The sequence below is a fragment of the Moschus berezovskii genome, chromosome 18 (genome assembly GCF_049115385.1).
Source record: "Moschus berezovskii isolate FMDL1 chromosome 18, NW_MosBer_1.0, whole genome shotgun sequence".
NCBI classification, from domain to species: Eukaryota; Metazoa; Chordata; class Mammalia; order Artiodactyla; family Moschidae; genus Moschus; species Moschus berezovskii.
Genome location: NC_142477.1, coordinates 52713039 through 52738987, shown reverse-complemented (window position 1 = coordinate 52738987; position 25949 = coordinate 52713039). Strand labels below are relative to the sequence as shown.

General features: G+C 45.7%; 1 protein-coding gene across 1 annotated transcript in view; it reads right to left on the bottom strand.

The window, feature by feature from the left end:
* Positions 1 to 10731, bottom strand: part of SNX18 (sorting nexin 18) — a 30577-nt gene extending 19846 nt beyond the window's left edge. Inside the window, exon 1 of the mRNA XM_055422054.2 lies at positions 8882 to 10731. Coding sequence (XP_055278029.1) covers positions 8882 to 10508 — 1627 coding nt within the window. The 5' untranslated portion in view covers positions 10509 to 10731. The remainder of the gene's footprint in view (positions 1 to 8881) is intronic.
* Positions 10732 to 25949: the final 15218 nt, after the last annotated feature.

Below are 25949 nucleotides of genomic sequence, written 5' to 3'. Positions count from 1 at the left end.
TTAGGAAAACCTGCTGATTCTATCTTTAAAATAAACCGAGAGTGAAACCTCCCTGTCTCATCATCTCTCAGCCACATTATCAGTTACTGGCCCTTAGCTCCTACCTTTGACCTCCACCCTGCCTCATCCCTGTCCATTGTCTTCACAGCAACTGGAGTAAGTCTGTTAAAAGGTCTACTGGTATGTCACTCCTTCCCTCAAAACCTGTAATGGCTCCCGTCAAACTAGGGCTTTCACTCCAAATCCCGACAATGACCTATGAAGCCCTGTCATTCGAACCTTCTGGGACCTCGCCGCCTACTCAGACCCTCTTAGCACCCATCATCTGGTCTCCCTGCTGATCCTCGGCAGGCCCAGCACACACCCACACCAGCACCTTTACTCCAGCTGTATCTCCTGCCTGAAGAACTCTTCCCCGTACCTGTTTGGTTAACTTCCTCGCCTCCTTAAATCTCATCTTCTCAATGAGGCCTTGATGATCATGTTTTTCAATACGTACCTCATTCTGCTTCCTGCCTCTGCAAGTCCACCTGTTCTGTTCCACTTTTATTTTCCCCCTAACATATACCATGAAGCGGGTGACTGTCACTGCACTCCAGATCCAAGCTCCAGGCGAGCCCTGATCAGGTCGACCAGCATTACCCTGTGCCCCTCCAGCCGCAGAGATCAACTGACCCAGCCTTACCTGGGCTGGGCCACAGCGGTGGGTAAGGAGAGGGTCTTCTGCGCCCAGAGCACCTGTGGCTTGGTGGTCTGGCCTACTGCTGTGTCACCCTTAGGAGCGTTCATTCCCCCTCGGCCCCAAGGTCCCCCAGTGTCTGGAGGTGGGACAGGCCCAGAATGTGGCGTTGAGGCGGGTGGAGGGCACACCGGACTCGGTGGTGGGCACACCCGGGTGCCGGCTGCCAGATTCTTTCTGACCGAGGTGTTTTTCCCACTGCACTCTGGAGGTGGGGACCAGCCTGGGTCATGAGGGGTGACCCAGAGAGGCTGGTGTGGGTACAAGTGTGGTTCCCCGAGAGTCCCTTGGACAGCAAGGAGATCAAACCAGTGAATCCTAAAAGAAATCAACCGTGAATATCCATTGGAAGGACTGATGCTGAAGCTGAAGCTCTAGTACTTTGGCCATCTGATGCGAAGAGTGACTCACTAGAAAAGACCTTGATGCTGAGAAAGATTGAAGGCAGGAGGAAAAGGGGATGACAGGATGAGATGGTTGGATGGCATCACCGACTCAACAGATATGAGTTTGAACAAGCTTTGGGTGATGGTGAAGGAGAGAGAAGCCTGGCGTGCTGCAGTCCATGGGGTCACAAAGAGCTGGACACAACTGAGTGACCGAAGTGAACACATACCATACTTGGACACACATTATAATTACTCAGTGTGTGTTTTTCTTTGTGTCTCCACCCTGCTAGAATGTAAACTCTACAAGGGTGGTGATCTTTGCTTTGACTTCTGGTGCAACAGTAGATTCTTTACTAGTGTCTGATGTATGACGGGCACTTAAATTTGTTGCATAAAATCAGGTTGACCTTTCAGAGGATCCCATGAATAAACTGAATGATGTTAAGCTCCCCTCCCTAACCAGTGTCTCCCTACCTGCTAAATAACTTCTTTATCAGAAGAAAAAAGTCACATCACAGTGAGAAATACAAAGTTCCAAGGAAAGGGAGAAGAAATGACATGTGGACTAAAATTCGTCCATATTGAAGTTTAACCAAGCTACAAATGCAAGATCAACAATACAAGACTGGCTCTACGTCTGAAAAGGAGACAGTATTTAGAACTCAAGGTGAACTACAGCTTGTAGGAGGGAGAACAACCGATCACACCTTCTCTCTTTGGTGGCCCTATTAATTACACCGTCATCTGGGTCAGAGGTAAGCTACTCCAGCCACCGAGCACGCCTTGGCATCGGAACACCTGGGAGCTCTCATCACAGGCAGGAGGCCGGGGAGTCATCACTTTCACGTTCGCAGCACCTGGCAGGGGAAGCCCTGGATACGTGTTTGCTGATCTGAACTAAGTGTGTGTGACTCTTCTTTCATGCCAACTGATAAAGGATTTTCATGCTCCTAGATTACAGAGTCACATAAACAAATAGAATGCTCTTGAAACTAGCCTGAAACAAGGTCAAAATGTTCACTATATACTTTGGAATATTTTCTTTTCTTTTTTCCTTTTTGGAATATTTTATTGTCAATGCAGGAAAGATGCTATTAAAAGAATTAACCAACAGAAGGATATCTAGGAAACCGTGAACCTCATAGTTTCAGGTGATAGAACCGAAGCTCAGAAATGCCAGCATCTGTGCAAGGACGCAAGCAATTTGGAGGAAGAGAGAGGCTGACAAGAGACAATTTACATAAACTCCTTAATGTGAACAACAGCAAACTGGTGACTCCAATAACACCAATGATTATTCCTCTGTCACCATTTTTCCTGGTGTGCAAAACAACAGCTGCATTAAAATACAGTTCAGCTATTGTACCCGTGACTATGGGGTTTTATACTTTGTCTGAAATTCTGGTGGTAAAAGGCCGCCTGAAGGGGTGATAAGATCCCTGGAATTGTCTTTTAAGTATCTCCCATCTTAAAAGTACCTTTATACTTTGCAAAATCAATTGCTTAGTGAGTAACTACTAAGAACCTAACATTTGGTCCTCATGGTGACCTTATGAGGAAGTGTTCCCCTCTGTCAGCGAGAAAACGGGGCTCACAGAGGTTAAAACAACTGCCCAAGGACCCCCTCACATCTGGTCACCCAGATGTCAGGATGGCCCATGGTGACCGGACTCTGCTGTGGGACTCCAGAGCCGACTCAGCCCCCCATCAGACCCAGACCAACCCCATCTGCTCTGTGTAGCCCCAGAGACTCTCAGCACACTGGCACACAGCTTCCCTGACACCAGTCAAAAAATTCCAGGATGGGACTTCCTCTGCACCTCCACTGCAACAACAACAAAAACCTCCTTGAGGATAAGAGTCCTATCCGTCCCTCTTGCAGACAGAAATCAAGTCTGTGCTCTGGAAACATAGGATGAAAAACAGTTCAGGTCTTCTGGACACAGTCTCTCTAAACAGAGCTAAGCATTAGTGCACTATTTGTGTGTGTGTGATCATCATAAACAGATAACAAATCAAATCTAATTTGATATGAAACTTTAGTTTTAAAACACTTTGAGAGACAGCAGATTTTTATTTAGCCTAAAAAAAAAAGGAATCTGTTTAAGAAAAGTTCATGTTGGTAAGGGTTGTTTGGGTTCCACATGGTCTTTGAAAATTCAAAAATGACCAGATAGGAGCCTGTGCATATGACACTTCAAGAGGAAGTGTCCCAGCTGAGCCCAAGATTCCTCAGAAGACTGTGAGTGGCAGTTCGGGTCCCTGTCACCTCTGGGCTCTACAGTGACCAGCCTAACAGACCAGACTTCCTGATACGATTCTGTAGAGGGCTTCACGGCTCAAAAAAGAAGTTGGAGAAACCAACGACAAGGTGATGCGAGCAGTGTCCCCACCAAGATTGTGACCAAGACATTCGGTGGCCAGTCACACTGAGGCTTTAACCAAGGGATTCAGTCAACAAAAACCCCAAAGGCAACCTTGTCTCCACTAAGACAATACAGATTGGGCCAAATCTTAAGGCTGGAACTGAAGTCTCCTTAAAAAATAGCTGGGAGTGGAAGGGAAAGGAGAAATGGTGCAGTTAAAAATGAGACTAAAGCAAAAAAGGTGAATGACCCCGGTTGCTAGCCCAGAGGTTTCAAAGTAAGGGTGAGCTTGTAAACAGCCCGCTTAATAGACCTCTTCTCTGTATTTCTGGCACCACCTTCTCAGGGCTATGTTTAGACACAGGAGAATGGGGAGCAGAGAGGGAAGGGCTCACAGTGGCCCAGCCTCACTTCGAGTGCCCTGCTGGGACTCTGGCTATCTTTAATTAATGTCTGAGGGACAGAAGACCAACCTTCCCTATGCTAACAGGAAGCACAATGGTGAAATTCTACCCACAAGATTGACAGGCTCACTACTGGTGTACCATTCCTGAGGTCCTGGGGTTCTTTTTTGTTCAAAAGAAACCTCTGTCTGGAACATTTACAGAGGGCAGTGAAGAAGACCCTGCGTGTTTAATTTACGAGCACAGAAAACAGGACTGCCTGTGTATTCATCTGGTTCTGCATCCCCGCTTCACATGCTCAGACTATACTTTACCAACCAATCACTTTTACATGATTTTATACCTTTTCTCTGGAATACAGTTTCCCTTTAAGTCACTGCCTCTGGCTATCTAGTCCAGATTCATAAACAAAGATGAACCAACATTTCTCATCATCTAACATTACAGTCTTTCCCTTTCACAGTATTCCCCAAGAGATTAGCTCAAAGCTTTTAAACCGCCATCACTCGCTGCCTTCCAGATTAAGCTTCAATAAATACCAGAGGTTAATCGTATCTTTGGAAACAGAATTGAATACGCTAAGAAACTGATAGTGAAATATATTCTACACACCACACCAAACTCACTAACACTGGCATTATAAAAGCATACAGCAGGCAGGGATGATGAAGAGGAAGGGGATAAGAGGCTTCCATCTCAAGAAAAGAAAATCAAGACCACAGGGTTACAAAGCTCACTGACAGACCTGTGTAGGCTGGTTAGTCAGCAATCAATGAACCGTCCATGAACAAAGAATTTAAGGGGTTTCTGTGACAACAAAGCAAAATATGAATAAAATTCAAACAGGTTCTGAATTCCATCTACTGTACCCCAGACTACAGAAAACTGCCTTCTTCCTACACTGAACTCCATGAACCAAAAGAGGTCTGTTTATCTAAGGCTTCATCAGCAGATTAAAAAAAATAATAATAAGTATTCTAACATTCCCTTTTCACTGAAGGAAACACAAGGCTCTCTTCATTTTTGCAGAAAGCACTTAAACTAAAACCATTATTAAGTGTAAGTGGTGGTTTCAGTACTAAGTATGGTCAGTAAACCCCAGTTGACCACACTACAGGGTATTTACGTTTTCCACCCTCTTTCTGGAGATGGTTCCTTATGAGCCTCAAATGTCCATCTAGAACCCAGTTGGGTTTTCTGAACGGGGCATGAAGGCAGGCTGCAAAGCCGGTGGACTTCCTCCCGCTGCACAAGATAGTTGGGTAGCCAGGATGTTCTGTAGAGAAGGCTCTAGCAGGACCTGTTTCCCCACCTACTTTTTATCCCAGGTGATGATCAAGAGAAAAGAAAACTATCTGCAAGTATGTGAAAAGATCATCGATTTGCCAGAGAAATCCATGACAGGATTGACAGTTACACTCTGGCCAACAGTCCAGTTCAACACGGTCCAATGGGAACCCAGAGCAAGGATGGAAACAGGCCTCATCTCTGTTGTCCAGCATGGAAGCCGCTGGCTATAAAGCACTTGAAACATAGCTAGTATGACTAAGGAATCGAATTTTTAAAATTTTATTGAACTGTAACTAACTTAAAGAGTTACGTGTGCCTTACAGACTCAGCATGGAAGAACTCAGGTCCAGATCTCTGGGAAAGCTGGTTGATGGCAGCAGTCTCCTGGATAAGAAAAAGGCTCCAAAGGAGCCTAATGGTCCCGTCCTCTCCCCCAAGAATTAAGGGAGAAAAAGAACTAATTAACTCCCCATCTTAACTGCTTTAGTAATCAAAAAGTACTTTCTAATCATTTTCTGACAACTGAATGTGGGTCTCTTAATATACGATTGCATGTGCTAAGTCGCTTCAGTCATGTCCAACTCTGCAATCGTATGGACTGTAGCCTGTCAGGCTCCTCTGTCCATGGGATTCTCCAGGCAAGAATACTGGAGTGGGTTGCCATGCTTTTCTCCAGGGTAATATATAATTAGAACATGTAAAATGTAAAAAGAATAAAACCACTTTTCTCTTAATGAAAACAACAAAGACTTAATATAAACTCTGGGCCAAATACAACAAAAGATCACCTGAACTGCTTAAAGATTTTCACTTTTTTTTGGACCCTCCTCTCAAAAGTCCCAGTAAAGCCTATAATATGATTATGTTTTGAGATCCTGAAGGAAAAAACAACTTGCAAACAAAATTCCCAAGTGCTCAGATAAAGATTCATTCCAACAGCAACTGTGTAGTAGGGGCGGGAGGGGGTTGTTTCTTCTGCTCTGTACAATCATGTGAACATCCAGAACATGTTCAAAAAGTTTTAGCCAGGCTTAAAGCTCATCTGTATTCCTAAAATGGCCAACACTAGCATCATTGATAAATGATGGCTGTAAACAAATGCTTTTAGCTTTACGCATTGCACGCTATAGCTTTAAACGGCAGTACATTCTAAAGACATGTTATCCAGGGACACAGGCTCCCTGAACATCATACACCAAGGCGACAGCAGAAACAAACCATGTTGAATATCAACTGATGTTTTCTGAAGTTCCTGAAGATTATGTTTAGAGCCCTTGAATTGTTCAAACGACGTAAAAATGGTACTGGTTTTAATGAAGGAAGTTTCTCAAATCCCAATAGGAGACAATTTTAGCTCTAATGTTAAAAAAAATAATAAAACTATGTATATGGCTTAACAGACTACATATAAACTCAAAATAGACTTTATAGCAAACATCAAGTATCTTCTAATCACTTCAACAGCAGAGCCACTCAACAAGACTGAGTGTGTGGTCTGAAGATAGTAAAACCACTGAATGAACTGATGCGGCCCTGTAGTAGCCAGCCAACTACGTGTGACTGCTGGAGTCTGTACCTGGCTCCACCCTTTCAACTGTTTACCAACAATATGCATAAGCTCACAGAAACACGTAAAAAGGCACCCAGCACTGGATCCAGAATGATGCAACACAGTGGAATTTAAATGTTAGATCCTGCATTAAAGGCTCAAAGAGTCAGTTGCACCAGCACCGACTAAAATATCAAGAATTCATAGCAATTTATACAAAAAACGGGGGTCACAGGGAACAAAGGAGGGGTTCAATGCAGGTCAATAGTGAAATGGCTGCCCAAGCAACTAATTTAACCTTATACTGCACTCAGTTCAGTTCAGTCGCTCAGTCGTGTCCGACTCTTTGCGACCCCATGACAAGATGTGAATTGTCAAAAAAGTTACTGTTCTCCACTGAAACTAGTACTGCAGATGTTTGGGGCAGTGCATTTTAGCAGGGACTATAAAGGAGATCAATCCTGGATGTTCATTGGAGGGACTGATGCTAAAGCTGAAACTCCAATACTTTGGCCACCTCATGCGACGAGTTGACTCACTGGAAAAGATTCTGATGCTGGGAAAGGTTGGGGGCGGGAGGAGAAGGGAACGACAGAGAATGAGATGGCTGGATGGCATCACTGACTCTGTGGACATGAGTTTGAGTGTACTCCGGGAGTTGGTGATGGACAGGGAGGCCTGGCGTGCTGTGATTCATGGGGTCGCAGAGAGTCAGACACGACTGAGCGACTGAACTGAACTGAACTGAACTGATACTAGCATCAGCACGTTTGCTGGACCCCCCCTCTGGGGAGTTAGAAGCCGGTCACCTACTCACAAGAGGCAGGAGTGCAGCAGAGGGGAAGGAAGCTGCTGTCCCAAAAGGTCTGACGGGCTGACACCAGGAGGAAGAAACTTACTTTGTGTGTTTCCAGGGAACAGAAAGAGAATCAAGAGAGGCAAACTTTAGTTTAACACCAGGAAGAACAGGTTAAAGATCTGGGCTGTTTGTAAATGGGCTGTCCCACCTGAAAGGGCAGCGAGCGACTCATTACCCAGGGTCAGATGCATTGGCCCAAGGAGGTTTCCACCCCCTCAGGAAGGTGGTTAGGTGACGTCCTCTTCTCCTCCCCCACACTGAACCAAAGACCTTCTCAGCAAGGCTGCCTCCCCATTCCAACCCCTCCCCATTCTCCCTCTTTCCAGGCATGCTATCAGAATGCAAGCCAGCGAGTAACGTTAAGGCAGGAATTACTGCTCTAATTCTGCTCTAATTTATTTTCCAAGAAAACAATCTGTAAACTTCAGTCTTTAAAGACACTAACGACAACTAAATAAAACAAGCTCTGACAGTTGGGCAGCTAACTCACTGAGATACCAGAAACACTGCTCTCAGACACAATACTAAGATCCTACACATTCTACATGGCTTCCCTACACCATTTCCTAAATAATACTCTTAATTGTTAGTAGACACCAAATTCAAATGACACCAAATTGTTAGTAGACACCAAATTCAAAATGACCAAGCTTAAAGAGAGTAATTTTCTTAAAACTTCCTGAAATTTGGCAGAGTCTTTTACCTTATTTTACAAAGGTTGCAAGCAAGAAGCCTGTGCAGGAAATTCCTATGCCGCCCCATTTAAGTAGTACCTACAGAGAACTGACCCTAATTTCTCTACCAATGCAGGGGCTCAGATGAGCAGAAGGGCGAAAGCAGGACCTACCTTTATCTGCAGATATCCACTCTTGCCCCTGATTTCCACACTTCCCAAAATCCACGGCTAAGTGACACTGCCAGTGTTCAAATGGATGCCTAACATGGCTTGGGTCCCCTTCTGATTCTACCCTAGAAACAAGATGACCGATCCCAGAAGCTCATTACCCAACTACTCAAACTCAAAAATGACAGCACTGTCGCCAAAAGTGCTCTCCCAACCTCCTCTGAAGAGTGTATCCGCAGCCTGTCTGGAAATACTTTAAGGAGGAAGCTACCAGCCCACCATCTGCCCTACCCTTGGGGCACTGCCTGGCTGCCCACATCCCTGCCGGGATCCCGACCTGTGGGATATTAATCTGAAACAGACAATGGGACTTTTGTCAAAGTGACCCTCTCAGCCTGAACAACACACCCCACACCGTCCGCTCTTAAGGCCAGGCTTTACCTTTCTGGACGTGGATGATGTCGGGGAAGTTGGCCAGGTGGCCCTGATACAACGCCAACAGGTCCATGACCGGGTCCAGGTCTTGCCTGGGCTGCTCGGCGAAGAGCTCGCCGATGGCGTCGTAGGCATCTCCGGTGAAGGCGATGGCCTGGTTCAGGCCGGCCGAGAAGGCCTGCTGGTCCAGCTCAAAGGCCTGGCTGAGGCCGCGGAAAGACTGCCCCACCCTCTGGTATTCCTTCTTGAAGCCGGTGACCTGCTTGCGAGCGAACTCGTTGGCCGTGTGGTTGAGCTGCAGCGCGCTGTCGTCCATCTTCTTGGTGAAGCACTTGAAGCCTTCGATCTTGCTCTCTACCTCCTGCAGGTCGAGGGCGGCGGCGGGGGGCGTGCTCAGGGTCAGGAAGAAGTTGGCACCCACCATCTCATCCTTCTCGGCCTTCCTCTTGCCCTGCTTCCAGGCCTTCTCGTCGGTGCTGCTGGGGCAGGTCAGGAAGTGCTGGAAGACGTCGCACTGCGCCAGCACCGGGTGGCTGGCCATGTGGTTCATCCACCAGATCAGGCCCTTTCTGCGCTTGGAGATGAAGTCCTCCTCGAAGCGGCCGGTGGCCTGCTTCTCGGGCAGGTGGGGCACCGAGATGACCGGGAACTTCTCGGCTAGGCGCGCGTACAGCCAGTCGAAGTGCTTGTAGCGCCGGTGCACCGGCAGCTGCGTGTGCGTGGGCACCAGCTTGTACGAGATGTAGCTCTTCATGCCCTTGAACTTGGTCTGCTTGGTGGGGTCATCGATGGTGCACTGGAAGGGGTAGGGGTTCTCCTGCCACTCGGGGCCGTAGGGTCCCAGCACCACGCACAGCTTGTCCCCATCCTTCACGAAGCCCGACGCCTCACCCAGCACGAAGGCCTCCCCGCCCGACTTGACGAAGGTGGAGAAGCGGTTGAGGTTACGGCTCACGGTGGCCGAGCTCTTGGCCCCCGACGGGTGGTGCTGCGGGGGCGCAGAGCCGCCGCGGGAGCCCAGCGACAAGTCGGAGCGCGTGGACAGGCGGTAGCGGCCGGCAGCGCCGACGCCCCCAGACGACGAGCCGTCGAGGTCCGGGTAGGCGCCGCTCCCCAGTGCGCCCGGCTCGTCCGCCACGGTGGAGCTGTCGTCCCACTCATCGTCCCAGTCATCGTCGCTGCCCTGGCTGGCCTGGTAGCCGCCGCCGCCGTAGAGCTGCTGCGGCGACGGCTGCAGGGCGCTCCCGCCGTACGAGAAGCCCGCGCCCGGCGGCTGGAAGGTGCTCGCCGGCGGCGCCTGCTGCGCTTGCAGCAGCGGCTGGAAGGCGTCGGGCGGCGGCTTGAAGGAGGCGGGCGGCGCGGCGGGCAGGGGCTCGAAGCCGCCGGGTGGCACGTTGGCGTAGCGGGCCGGGGCGCCCGGGCCGCCGTCGCCCGCCGGGCCGGGCTCGGGGGCGCGGATCACCTGCACGTAGGAGGCCGGGAAGAGGCCGCGGTCTCCGCGGCTGTTGATCCCCTCGAGCCAGCCCTCGATGTCCTGCTCGCTGCACAGGCTCAGCACCTCGTGCTCCCGCAGCGAGATCTCGCCCGGGTTCTCCGACCTGAAGTCGTAGAGCGCCCGGGCGCGCAGCGCCATGGTCCCGGCACCCCGGCCGGCTGCCCCCCGACTCCCGGCGCCCCGAGCCTGGCGCCCGCCCGAGGGGCCCGCGGTGGAGCCCGCGCCTTGGCGCGCCGAGAGGAGCCCCGAAGGCAGTACACGCTCGCGGGCCCCCACCCGCCGGTCGCGCCCTCCGCGCCGCGCCGCTTGCAGCGCAGACTGCCGCGCTGGGCCGCCGCCGCCGCCGGTCGGGGGCGGGGCCCGCGGCCTCCCACGTCCCCAGCTGCGCTAATCCACGGCCGAGAGCCGCGCGCCAGGCGAGAGCAAGCGATGGCCGAGCCGCCGCGCACGCCCCCAGGTGCGACTCCGTGGAGGCCACTGCCCCCTTGTGGCCAGTGCCGTTCAGTGAGGCGCAGGGGCGAGAGCTTGAGGGTGAAGGTTTCACTTCAGAAGTGAACTGAGATTTTTCTTTTTTAGGCTTTTAAGTTAAAAAAAAAAGTATCCTAGAAAGTAAGTTAATATTTTCATTGCTGATTAACGTTCCCACTCTGAGCGCTCAGTGAATAGTCGTACAACGATGTAAACCCAGGCGTCTGTTGGAGGATTTTCAAGGAATGTTAGCTATTGAGCTAAGAAAGACGGGATGCCGGGAGCGGGAAAAACGCTGTGAACTGACGGAGCAGCTCCCTGACATCGTCTAGGCTTTTGGTCAAAAAAGAGAGGAGCGTGTCAAGAGCAAAGTAAGGAAGGCGCTGCGTTTCACCAACTAAGAGGCTCAGGGTGGTGTGGCGGAGGGAGGCACGGGAGAGTTTACACTAAAATAAATGTGCTAAGAGAGCTTGCGTTTTGCCTGTGTCCCTTCCCCTTCCTAAGACGCGTGAAGGAGAGTTTAAGCTTCCGCTCCAGGCTACTAGGGTCGATCTGCCTTCTGATAATCCCTGCCTGTATGACCTTGAGCAAGTCACTTTTTGCACTCCTGGATTTGTTGTGGGGACTTGATAATCGTGGAATCCCTATTTACAGATGAGGAAGATGAAACAGAGAGCTAGCATTATAGGTGCGAAGCACAGTTTGTTTGCTGCCGCTGTTGCTGCTGCTGTTGTTACTTTGAAAAGCAAAAACCTTGTCCTCCTTCATAAGAAAGAAAGAAAAGAAAGAAGAAAGTGAAGTCACTCAGTCGTGTCCGACTCTTTGCGACCCCATGGACTAGCCCACCAGGCTCCTCGATCCATGGGATTTTCTAGGCAAGAGTACTGGAGTGGGTGGCCATTTCCTTCTCCAGGAAATCTTCCCGACCCAGGGATCGAACCAAGGTCTCCCGCATTGCAGGCAGACACTTTACCATCTAAGCCACCAGGATGCTAAACTGCTTCAGTCGTGTCTGACTCTTAGTGACCCAACGGACTGTAGCCCACCAGCCTCCTCTGTCCATGGGATTCTCCAGGCAAGAATACTGGAGCGGGTTGCCATTTCCTAGGGGTTCTAAAATCAGAGTCCCCGATATGTGCTGGAGGAAGGGCACCAGTGTTCAGACCCCTGCTCCTAGTCTGGACTGTGACCACGCCTCTCCATTCTTTTGTCTCACTATGTTTATATTATTTTTAAGATAAGTAGATAGAATCACTTCCTGAAGTTTTAATCAACTCCAATCTCCTAGAGTAGCCTAATTTCACATTTTCTTTTCTTTCAGAGTATAATTTGCCTAAAGCTTTTTCTTCTCAGAATCCCCTCTTATTAAGTCTAGCCTAATTATTCCTTTGAAGACACCTCTAATTGGGTGTTAGCATTCATATGTCATTAATTTCATCCTGTCTTCTGACCCTTTTCAAGCAAATCTGGGAAACAAGCCAGAAGAGTATACAATCGTTATAAGAGCTGTGGTATTCTAAGCTTCCTGCACAAAACCACCAACCCAGTATACCAGAATTACTCCCACAGTATTTATCCCTAATACAAACCCTTAATTCAGTTCAGTAAGCAACTTCTGAATTACACCACTTGTAGCTGAAAACTCTGGGTTAGGACAGTTCTCACAGCAAGTAACAGAGGTCACTGAACTTTGATGTCAGCAATTAATGTGGTCAGAATCATGACGTCAACATGTATGAAACATCGAGAATACAATTTATTTTACTTATTAGCTCCTGAGAAGCTAATCCAAAATATTAAGATATATATATTCTGTGTTACCTTTACTATTCATCTGGTAGTTACTTTTTAGATTAAAGAGTTATTAAAGTAGCATGGAACTTGCAATGCTTTGGGATTTCAAATAGGGAGGGAGACTGAAAATCTGTTTCAGGTGTGAATGTTGCTGAAATTTGAGGGGATGGCATTTATAGACAGGTTGGGCTTCTCTGTAGAGTTATGGCTGGGGAACTGCTGGATTCCAGAGGTTGTTTGCAGAACCAGTGCAGGAGCAAATGTTTAGGGGTCATGAATGACAGGGACATGGTTCCTAGCCCCATGGCACCCTAATAGCAGGAAAGACACCACCCCTTAAAGGCCGTGGATAGCTAGAAAATATACTCAAATATTAAAAACTTATAACTATTCACTCAAGGAAGTAGATACAGTAGTACATTGTAAGGAGATTTCTCTAGAAAATGAAGCATATTATTCATAATTCAATTTACAGAATCATCATTATGACCATCAACTACTTCCATTTCATTATACTTTTCTAAAAACAAGTCACTAGGGAATACTAACTGGCTCCAAACAACCACATTCTCACACTTCTTTCCTTGGCCTCAGAGGCCTTAGGTGGCGGGCTCCTGCCCTCTTGCTATCCCTCTCTTCCACTGGAGAGAAACCGCAGTGGTTTCTTTGCTATTTCTGGAACAAGACAAGCATGCCTTGCATTTTTTTTTTTCAGTAGACTTTGTTTTTTTAGAGCAGTAGTAGGTTCATAGCAAAACTGAGCAGAAAGTAAAGAGATTTTTCCATATACAGCCCGCCACACTACTCCCGCCCCCACAGACAGCCTCCCCATGGACACATCTATTACCCAAAGTCCATAGCTTCTGCTAGGATTCACTTGGTGTTGTACATTCTATGGGTTTGGACAAATGTATAATGACATGTATCCACCATTATATTATCATATAGAATGCTTTCACTGCCCTAAAACTCCTCTGTGTTCTAATGCCTGCTAATCCCTTCCCTCCTCCCTCCCTCCTAATCTTTGGTAAACACTGATATCTCTTCTACTCCAAAGTTTTGCCTGTTCCAGAATGTCATATAATGGGAAACATACTATGGTGCCTTTTCAGATTGGCTTCTTTCATTCAGTAATATGCATTTACGATTCCTCCGTGTCTTTTCATAGCTTGGTAGCTCATTTCTTTTTAGCACGGAATAATATTTCGTTACCTGGGTATGCCACAGTTTATCCACTTACCTACTGAAGGACATCTTGGTTGCTTCCAAGTTTTGCCAATTATGAATAAAGCTGCTGTAAATATCTCTGTGCAGGTTTTTGTGTGGCTGTAAGTTAGCAACTCCTTTGGGTGAATATCAAGTAATGCGATTACCGAAGTATGTTTAATTTTGTAAGAAAATGCCAATGGTCTTCTGCAGTGACTGTACCATTTTGCATTCCCACCAGCAATCGTCCCTGTTTACTGCAAATCCTCACTATCATTTGGTGTTATCAGTGTTCTCGATTTTGGCCCATCTAATAAGCTTGTAGTGGTATGCCATTGTTGTTTTAATTTGCATTTCCCTGATAACATATGATGTGGAGCATTTTGCATGTGCTTATTTGCCATCTGTATATCTTCTTCAGTGAGGTGTCTGTTAAGGTCTTCAGCCCATTTTTAAATTGGGTTACTTTCTTATTTTTTTTTTTGAAGAATCTTTTGAATATTTTAGATAACAGTCCTTTATCACCTGTGTCTTTTGCAAATATTCCTCCCAATCTGTGGCTTGTCTTCTCATTTTCTTGATGTAATCTTTCACAGAGCATACGTTTTTAATTTTAATGAAGTCCAACTTATCGATTTTTTCATGGATAGCACCTTTGAAGTTATATCTGTAAAGTCATTGTCATACCCGAGGTCACCTAGGTTTTCTCCTATGTTATTTTCTAGGATTTTTCTAGTTTTGCATTTTGTACATTTAGGTCTCTGATCCATTTGAGTTAATTTTTGTGAAGGGTATAGGATTTGTGTCTAGATTCATTTTTTTTTGCATGTGGATGTCCAGTTGTTCCAGCACTATTTATTGAAAAACCTATTTTGCTCTTTTGTCAAAGGTCAGTTGACTCTATTTACGAGTCTGTTACTGGGCTCTGTTTCACTGATTTGTTTGTTTTGTCTTTCACCAATACTACACTGTACTGATTACTGCAACTTTAGAGTAAGGTTTGAAGTTGAGTAGTTTCAGCAGTCTTCACTTTGGTTCTTCTCCTTCAACTTTGTGTTGGCTATACTAGGTTTTTTATCTCTCTGTATAAACTTGAGAATCAGTTAGTGGATATCTACAAAATAACTTGCTGGGATTTTGATTGGAATTGCCTTGGATCTGTAGATCCAGTTGGGAAGAATTGACGTGTTGGCAATATTCAGTATTCCTATTCATGAACATGGGATATCTCTCCATTTGTGTAACTGTTCTCTCATTTCTTTCCTCAGTTTTTGTAGCTTCTTCTTGTACATGTCTTGTTATTTGTATGCCTAAGTAGTTCATTTTGAGGGGGTACTGGTATAAGTGGTATTCTGCTTTTAATTTTAGCTCCACTTGTTCGTTGCTGGTGTGTATAGGAAAACAGTTGGCTTTTGTATATTATCCTTGCATCCTGCAACCTTGCTATAATGTATTATGGATTTCATGGTGGGGGGGTGGAATTTGTCATTGATTCTCCTGGATTTTTCCTGCATAAATAATCATATCCTCTGCAAACAGTTTTATTTCTTCCTTCCCAAACTGTATAACTTTTCCTGTTCTTCATTGCCTTAGCTAGGACTTCCAGTATGATCTTGAAAAGCAGTCATGAGAAGAGGAAGGGTGGAGACAAGTTGTGCGTGGTGCTCAGCCCCTACGGCCCCAAGTGGCAGGAAGAACCCCTGCCCCTTCCAGCGCACCGTCAATAGCCCCACCGAGCAGACCAAGCTCAAGGGCAGAAAGAGCTTCCTCTCCTACAAGCTGTGCCCACGCACCCATTCTTCAGTCATGTGCAATCTACTGTAAGTCCATCAAAGGGGTTCTTCATTTCCTTACAGCATTTTTGATCTCTAGCATTTCTTTTAGGTCCTTGAGTTTACATTTCTCTGCTTGCACTGCCCATCAGTACTTGTATGCTGCTGCTGCTGCTAGGTCGCTTCAGTCGTGTCCGACTCTGTGCAACCCCATAGACGGCAGTCCACCAGGCTCCCCCGTCCCTGGGATTCTCCAGACAAGAACACTGGAGTGAGTTGCCATTTCCTCTCCAATGCATGAAAGTGAAAAGTGAAAGGGAAGTCGCTCAGTTGTGCCTGACTCTTAGCGGCCCCATGGACTGCAGCCTACCAGGCTCCTCCGCCCATGGGATTTTCCAGGCAAGAGGACTGGAGTGGCGTGCCATTGCCTTCTCCCAATACTTGTATACTGTCTCCTTTATTCATCAAAACCCTTAGCTTTTTAATCATAGTTGTTTTAATTTCCCAATCTGATCATTCCAACATCCTGGCCATATACGAATCTGGTTCTAATGCTTGATCTTTCTCTATTGCAACTTTATTTTTGCCTTTTAGTATGCCTTGTAATATTTTCTTGCTAGCCAGGCATGATATACTGGCCTTTAGTGGTATATGGTAAGGTTTAGGGGGCTGAGAAACATTTTAGTCTATGATTAGGTCTCAAGTTTTTGGTGAGGTTGTGTCTCTGGGTTGTGAACTTCACTTGTGCTTCTCTTAGGTGAGGCTAGGTGGCTAGAGGGTGCTGGAGTTGGGCAGTTTCCTGCCCCCAGATCAGCTGGGCTCCATTAAAGCCCAAGCAGCTTAGGCTCTGGTGAAAGTTTCTCCCGAGGGAAGTCCTTGTTAAGGAGAACAGAGTGCTCTGGAATATTTCAAAATGGTTCCTTTTTCCCTGCCAGAATATTTCTCTGATATTCACTGTGAGCGTGTGGTAGAGATCCAAGAGGTAAAACTCACAGATGTGTGGGGCCCCTGATGACTGGGTCTCCCTGGAGTTTGTGACTCTCAGAGTTGTCCACACTAAGCCTCCAGCAATTCCTGAATTACAGTTCAGGTTTTCCTGTCCAGCCCTGGTTCCTGCAGAGGTTTCTACTCTAGGAAGTTGTGATTCACTATATTCTTCTGTGGGTCTCTCCAATTTGGGGAGTTTGCCCTGTGACCCCACTTTTCTTACAGATCTAAGAAGGGTGGTTGCTTTCCCACATTGCTCAGCTTTACTCTTTTTGCAGTTCTGTCTGGATTCCTCTTCCCCCAGAGGTCCACCATACTATACCTTCACTTCATTCTAAATCAACATGGATCTTCCATCGCTCCTTTCTTCTCCTGCCTGGAAGTAAGATGGAGAGAGCTTGGGCCCCTGAGTCACCAACCGCAACTGGATTTTGTGAGAGAAAAAACCTTTGTTGGGTAACCTAGTGAGATTGCATGGGTTTGTTTACTGAGGCAGCTGTCTTCAGTTACTCTGACAAATACCGCCTCCCCTTTCCCCATCTCCTTCTTTCATCCTGTGCTACTTTTCATCATAGCACTTACTACCTAATAGAAACACATTAATATAGTCACTGTCTCTCCCTGTTAGAATATAAACCATTTTTAGGGCAGCCAGTTTGTTTGGAGGTACTAAGAATACAGCAATGAGCAAAACAGACATGGGTAGGAAACCCACAAATATTTGTTCAGTGTACAAATGAGGGGATGTCCACTTTTATCTCCCTGGAGGTCAGCTCTTCTCAGTAGCTCTTCCTGTGTCTTGCTCTATTTGCCTGGGCCCTCAACTGCCGGCAGAAACTAAATGTTTCTAAGGACAGCTAAATACATTTATGGGCTTCCTCAGTGGCTCAGTGGTAAAGAATCTGCCTGCAATGCAGAAGATGCACGTTTGATCCCTGGGTTAGGAAGATCCCCTGGCGGTGGGCGTAGAATGCACTCCAGTGTTCTTACTGGGAAAATCCCATGGACAAAGGAGTCTGGTGATCCATGGGATCACAGAGATTCAAGCACAGCTGAAGCAACTGAACACACATACTCACACACATATATGTGTGCATGTGCTAAGTTGCTTCAGTCGTGTCCAACTCTTTGCAACCCTATGGACTGTAGCTCACCGGGCTCCTTTGTCCATTGTATCTTCCAGGCAAGAATACTGGAGTGGGTTGCTTGACCTCTTCCAGGAATTCTTCCCAACCCAGGGATGCAACCAGCGTCTCTTAATTCTCCTGCATTGGTAGGAAGGTTCTTTACCACTAGCGCCACCTGGGGAACCCATATATGTATATGTATATGGTGGCTTAGATGGTAAAAAAAAAAAATCTGCCTGCAATGTGGGAGACCCAGGTTTGATTCCTGGGTTAGCAAGATTCCTTGGAGAATGAACTGGCAACCCACTCCAGTATTCTTGCCTGGAGAATCCCAGGGACAGAGGAACCTGGAAGACCATGGGGTCACAAAGAGTTGGACACTACTGAGCAACTAGATGATGTGATATGATATATATATGTATATATATAACATTTTCATTTATTTATTTGGCTGCAGGTCTTAGTTGTGGCACCTGGGATCTTCCATCTTCCTTGCAGCATGTGGGATCTTTAGCTGAGGCATGCAAACCCTTAGTTGCAGTGTGTGGGATCTGGTTCCCTGACCAGGGATCAAACCCAAGCCCCCTGAAGTGGGAGTGCAGAGTTTTACCACTGAACCATGAGGGAAGTCCCAAATGGCACCTCTTTAAAGCAACATCATTAAAGCTAACTCAACCACCCAGAACACCACTCCACATTTTCTGAGATTGCTGAAAATTTCACAGCTGGCTAATCTATATTTGTATCTGGTTATTTGTATAATATTGTATAAAACACTGCATTTACAATTTACTTAGAAGCTCTTCATTTACTGTATCAAGCATTACACAAATACATACATAGGATTTTACAAGCAGTCGCATGCTTTAAAATCTTATTTGCTGATGTATTTTCACAGAAGCTCTTCCGTGAACAGAGCAGATATAATCTCGTCTGTCACAGACGGCACGGAGGGCTCTCTGCAGAGGTCAGAGGCTACTTAGGTGCCCTGCGAACTTTGGTTCTCAAAGGTCTGCCCCCTGCTGGCTCCTCAAAGCTGCTATTACTAAAGAGTACTGACCACTTGCTAGATGTTTTGTAAAAGATTTAACAGGCCTGAGTTCACGGACAACTCTGTGTCTGAAAGGAAGGCTAATTATTATGTCTCTGTGACTACTTGATTTCACCAGGAGAATAAGTTCCTTGAAGGCAGGGATTTTTTGTCTGCTTTGTTCACCGTTGTATGCCCAGCATATTAAATCAAGTTAATATTTGTCACATGAATGAAAGAATGAACAAATCTTTCTGATCAATTGTCTCTTAGTGTGAAAAAATGAGAATAAAAATCACTCAGTTCATAGGTTTTCAATAGGATTTAATGAAGTACTTAGTTTGTGTGGTATTTTATAATGTTCAAAGCGTAAAAGTAATTTTAATATAATTTAAAACATATTCCAATTCTTTAAAATCAGTTTCCCAAATTACACAACTCATTCCTGAGGTGAGCAGAGAGCTCAGTGACTTAGATACACTTTCATATTTGGATTCTGTGATATTTGCTTCTTCTGCAGTTATTGAATATAACACAAGGACCTAAAAAACTATTGAACGAATCCCTCGTGTTTCAGTAGTGACCTCTTTCATACACAGCTCGTCCCTACTCCAAAATCAAATCAAGTACCTGATTCAGTATTCAATTCAACGACACCTTTTATAAATTTTCCATTTTCTTCAAACATATGTTTCCTAAGTTGACTCAGCCATCAATTGATGAGGGTGTTCTTATAGATAGATTTCCCCATTTGCTTTTTTACTTTTCCCTTTCGAAATGTGGCCTCTGTCTCATTTTCAATATATACAAAAATTGATAGTGTTTCATTTTGGTTTTGGCCATGTGGCATGCAGAATCTTGATTCCCTGATCAGGGATCGAACCCATGCTTCCTGCAGTGGAAGAAAAGCATCCTAACCACTGAACCACCAGGGAATTCCCCACAATTCTGATGGTTTAAAAGTCAACATTCTTCAATGTTTTGTACTAGAGATTACAATTTGTCAAGCTAAAGCCTGCCTAATGTTCAGTTTGACCAGCTTTCCTGTTAGCTTAGCTGGTAAAGAAGCCACCTGCAATGCAGGAGACCCTGGTTCAATCCCACTCCAGTGTTCTTGGGCTTCCCTGGTGGCTCAGCTGGTAAAGAATCTGCCTGCAATGCAGGAGACCTGGGTTCAATCCCTGGGTTGGGAAGATCCCCTGGAGAAGGGATAGGCTACCTACTCCAGTATTCTGGCCTGGAGAATTCCGTGGACTGTATAGTCTGTGGGGTAGCAAAGAGTGGACAGGACTGAACGACTTTCACGTTCTTTAGTTTGCTGCTGCTGCTAAGTCGCTTCAGTCGTGTCCGACCCTGTGCGACCCCATAGATGGCAGCCCACCAGGCTCCCCCGTCCCTGGGATTCTCCAGGCAAGAACACTGGAGTGGGTTTCCACTTCCTTCTCCAATGCATGAAAGTGAAAAGTGAAAGTGAAGTTGCTCAGTCGTGTCCAACTCTTTGCGACCCCATGGACTGCAGCCTACCAGGCTCCTCCACCCATGGGATTTTCCAGGCAAGAATACTGAAGTGGGCTGCCATTGCCTTCTCCATCTTTAGTTTGATCAGCATTTAAAATGTAGGAGATTTCTCATTTATTCAGAAATATATTTATTTCTGATTTTTTTGGGGAGAAAAAAGAGATCAGAAGATCTGGCTTCCCTGGACTAGCACTTCTTCAAAGCAATGTTTTTTAGATAGGGGCATTCTTACCAGTCCTCGCTACGCATTACTGTAGACCACCTTCCATCTCAATTCCTACAGACATGGAAGCGTGTGTCCCTCACACATCCTCCAGGGTAGAAGCAATCACCCCAGTGGCATCACCATGGATAATTCACATCTGTCTCTGCCATAAACTTCTTCCAAGCCCCATACTCATTTTTAAATGCAGAATTCTTGTCAGTTTGTCCTTCCTTCTTTGCTTCCTTCCATCAGGCAAGTAGGCAGTAGGATATAAAGAAGATACCTACTTCATCCTTTAGGGAGTTGGTGGATGAACTTGTCATGGAAGCCATCTGCTATGAACTGTGACTAGGGCATATGCAGGAAATTACAGCGTTTAGCAGATCATGGAGGGAGGTGGGATGATACTTAGAGAAGTCTTTCTAAAGCAAATAGTGCTTGGTTTGATCAATTCAGACCAAAACGGGATAGGAGGAGGGTAGAGAATGGCTTTTATTCCAAGAGGATTGACAGAAGTCAGGAACCTAAGGCCCCAGTCTGCCTCCTTCATCTGTTGTATCTATACACACCTGCTATGTGTGGGCCACTCACTGTGCGAGTGATGACCAGGACTGGCATGGTCCTGTGAAACAGAATTGTGAGGAGCCTGGGCAACCAAGTGGATGGAGGAGTCATCTGCTGAGATGTGACATACGTGGGAGCAGGTTTGGCTTGGGAAGATGAGAGTGCAGTTTTGGACATTGAGTTTGAGGTGCCTGTAGGATACCCAGGTGGAAATGTTCAGTAGGCAGTTGCACCAAAAGGTCTGGAATCCAGAGAGAGATGAAGGATGCAGACATGGAATTGGAAGTCACCAGTTCATAGGTGGTAATTGAGGAGCCGTAAAATGGGAAATTACCATAGTAAGAGAGCATAGACAAGAGATAGGAACCATAGCCTATTCCAGATAGCCTTCTTCAGACACCTCTTTTTGTCTGCATGCTTGAGAAGGAGGGTTTGGATAGGTAAGAAGAAATGCAAGAGAGTGATGTCTTTGAAAATGAAAGAAAAAAAGTTCACAGAAGAAAAGGGGAAAGTCACATCAGAAAATGAAAATGAAGAACATCCATTAACATTTAGCCAAAGGGATCATTCAATGGGATCAAAGTGTCCAAACCTGCCAGGTGACCCCAGACCTGCCCACCCTGGGTTTTCCTCCTCTAGTGATAGTGTTAGAGTACAGAAGTGCTCCCAAAGTGGAAACTTCAGTTACACTTAATTCCTGCTGCTCCTCCCTCCCTCACCTATGTCCTGAGGTTAACCCCTCTCCTCCATCCTTTCTACCATTACTTGAGTTTAGGCTCATTTCTCACTATGCTGCTGCTGCTGCTGCTGCTGCTAAGTCGCTTCAGTCGTGTCTGACTCAGTGCAACCCCATAGACGGCAGCCCACCAGGCTCCCCCATCCCTGGGATTCTCCAGGCAAGAACACTGGAGTGGGTTGCCATTTCCTTCTCCAATGTGTGAAAGTGAAAAGTGAAAGTGAAGTCGCTCAGTCGTGTCCAACTGTTAGCGACCCCATGGACTGCAGCCCACCAGGCTTCTCTGTCCATGTGATTTTCTAGGCAAGAGTACTGGAGTGGCTTGCCATTGCCTTCTCTGATTTCTCATTATAATGGACTGTAAATACCCTGGTATTATTTGCTTTCCACTTCAGCCATACTAGCTTTCCCACTGTTTCCTCAGTAGGTTCTGTGCCTATCCAGACTTGGGAATTCTACACAGGCTCTTTCCTCTACCTGGAGTAGTAACCTGTCTTAATCTGCTTAGCACAACTGTTGGTCATACTTTGAAATCCTGTTAACTTTCTCCCAAGAACCATCTCTTGGCAACCTTGGCAGAATAATTTATTCCTTCCCTGGTGTTCTCACAGCATTCTGTTTATAACTGTGTTATGGAATCTATGCCGTTGTGTTACAGATTCATCACCAGGCTTGCCCCCTTACATGGATTTCAGAGTGAAAATTCCAGGAGTTTGAGGTGATGGTTCTTACAGACTAGGTTATTCTTGGTTCATACCTATATTCTCTATAGCTATCCTAATGGCAGGAGACAATGAAATATTTCATGTTGGAAGTCAACAAATATGTAGTAGCTATTAGTTCAGTTCAGTTCAATTCAGTCACTCAGTCATGTCCAACTCTTTGCAACCCCATGAATCACAGGACGCCAGGCCTCCCTGTCCATCACCAACTCCCGGAGTTCACTCAAACTCATGTCCATGGAGTCGGTGATGCCATCCAGCCATCTCATTCTCTGTCGTCCCCTTCTCCTCCCACCCCAATCCTTCCCAGCATCAGAGTCTTTTCCAGTTACTCAACTCTTCGCATGAGGTGGCCAAAGTATTGGAGTTTCAGCTTTAGCATCAGTCCTTCCAATGAACACCCAGGATTGATCTCCTTTAGAATGGACTGGTTGGATCTCCTTGCAGTCCAAGGGACTCTCAAGAGTCTTCTCCAGCACCACAGTTCAAAAGCATCAATTCTTCGGCGATCAACTTTCTTCACAGTCCAACTCTCACATCCATACATGATGGGAAAAACCATTGCCTTGACTAGACGGACCTTGGTTGGCAAAGTAATGTCTCTGCTTTTTAATATACTATCTAGGTTGGTCATAACTTTCCTTCCAAGGAGTAAGCGTCTTTTAATTTCATGGCTGCAATCAGCATCCGCAGTGATTTTGGAGTCCCAAAAAACAAAGTCTGACACTGTTTCCCCATCTATTTCCCATGAAGTGATGGGACCAGATGCCATGATCTTCATTTTCTGAATGTTGAGCTTCAAGCCAACCTTTTCACTCTCCTCTTTCACTTTCATCAGGAGGCTTTTTAGTAGCTACAGGGAAGTGAAAAACAAAGGAGAAAAGGAAAGGTATACCCATTTGAATGCAGAGTATCAAAGAATAGAAAGGAGAGATAAGAAAGTCTTCCTCACTGATCAGTGCAAAGAAATAGAGGAAAATGATAAAATGGGAAAGACTAGAGATCTCTTCAAGAAAATTAGAGATACCAAGGGAACATTTCATGCAAAGATGGATTTGATAAAGCACAGAAATGGTATGGACCTAACAGAAGCAGAAGATATTAAGAAGAGGTGGCAAGAATACACAGAAGAACCATACAAAAAAGATCTTCACAACCCAGATAATCACAATGGTATGATCATTCACCTAGAGCCAGACATCCTGGAATGTGAAGTCAAATGGGCCTTAGGAAGCATCACTATGAACAAAGCTAGTGGAGGTGATGGAATTCCAGTTGAGCTATTTCAAATTCTAAAAGATGATGCTGTGAAAGTGCTGCACTCATATGCCAGAAAATTTGGAAAACTCAGCAGTGACCACAGGACTGGAAAAGGTCAGTTTACATTCCAATCCCTAAGAAAGGCAATGCCAAAGAATGCTCAAACTACCGCACAATTGCACTCTTCTCACACGCTAGTAAAGTCATGGTCAAAATTCTCCAAGCCAGGCTTCAACAGTATGTGAACCATGAACTTCCAGATGTTCAAGCTGGATTTCAAAAAGGCAGAGGAACCAGAGATCAACATGCCAACATCCGCTGGATCCTCAAAAAAGCAAGAGAGTTCCAGAAAAACATCTATTTCTGCTTTATTGACTATGCCAAAGCCTTTGCCTGTGTGGATCACAATAAACTGTGGAAAATTATTCAAGAGATGGGAATACCAGACCACCTGACCTACCTCTTGAGAAATCTGTATGCAGGTCAGGAAGCAACAGTTAGAACTGGACATGGAACAACAGAGTGGTTCCAAATAGGAAAAGGAGTACGCCAAAGCTGTATATTGTCACCCTGCTTATTTAACTTACACGTAGAGTACATCATGAGAAACGCTGGGCTGGAAGAAGCACAAGCTGGAATCACGATTGCCAGGAGGAATATCAGTAACCTCAGATATGCAGATGACACCATACTTATGGCAGAAAGTGAAGAGGAGCTAAAGAGCCTCTTGATGAAAGTGAAAGAGGAGAGTGAAAAAGTTGGCTTAAAACTCAACATTCAGAAAACTAAGATAATGGCATCTGGTCCCATCACTTCATGGGAAATAGATGGGGAAGCAATGGAAACAGTGACAAACTTAATTTGGGGGGCGGGCTCCAAAATCACTGCGGATGCTGATTGCAGTCATGAAATTAATATATGCTTACTCCTTGGAAGGAAGGTTATTACCAACCTAGACAGCATATTAAAAAGCAGAGACGTTACTTTTCCAACAAAGGTCTGTCTAGTCAAGGCTATGGTTTTTCCAGTGGTCATGTATGGATGTGAGAGTTGCACTATAAAGAAAGCTGAACACTGAAGAATTGATGCTTTTGAACTGTGGTGTTGGAGAAAACTCTTGAGGGTCTCTTGGAGTGCAAGGAGATCCAACCAGTCCATCCGAAAAGAAATCAGTCCTGAATATTCATTGGAAGGACTGATGTTGAAGCTGAAACTCCAATACTTTGGCCACCTGATGCGAAGAGCTGACTCATTTGAAAAGACCCTGATGCTGGGAAAGATTGAAGGCAGGAGGAGAAGGGGCAACAGAAGATGAGATAGTTTGATGCCATCACTGACTCAATGGACATGAGTTTGAGCAAACTCTGGGAGATAGTGAAGGACAGGGAAGCCTGGTCTGCTGCAGTTCATGGGGTCTCAGAGAGTCAGACATGACTTAGCGACTGAACAACAACATAGGATATATCAGCATAATACAAAGAGACCATTAGCCAACTTAGGAAGGAGAATCAAAGGAGATGTTTGGATAAATATGGTGAGTTTCAGTTCCTGAATAGAAGTAGGAAGTGTTTTCCATTTTCATCCTTTCAGTTCAGTTCAGTTCAGTTCAGTCGCTCAGTCGTGACCAACTCTTTGCAACCCCATGAATCACAGCACTCCAGGCCTCCCTGTCCATTACCAACTCCTGGAGTTCACTCAAACTCATGTCCATCAAGTCGGTGATGCCATCCTTTAGCTCAGGAAAGAAAAAAGTCATCTTGTAGAGAGAAGCCCTTGCATTTCTCAAACCATGGTGGCTCTCCCTAGAGTAGCCGTGTCCATCTCGCTCGCCAATTAATTCTGATTGTCTGATTATCTCATTGTCATTTCAGAACTGCATTCATCCACCTTTGCCTGGACGTCAGAAATTGCAGGAAAATCTAAAATTCAGAGAAATAAACCAATAAGCAAACCTAAAAGGATACACAGCCAAAAAAACCTAAGTGAAAATTTATTCAGGTTCAGTTTTCACAATATCTTAACTCCTCTAAGATACCTATCAAAACACAGTAACAAATGTCTCTAAGATGAGGAAATAAGTCGGAAGGGAAAAGAATATGTTTGAAATAGAACATTTATCTCCCTGAGAACTTAAACAACACAGCAGTCTAGGAGGGTGTTGCCATTTTTTATAATACAAGGGTAAAACTA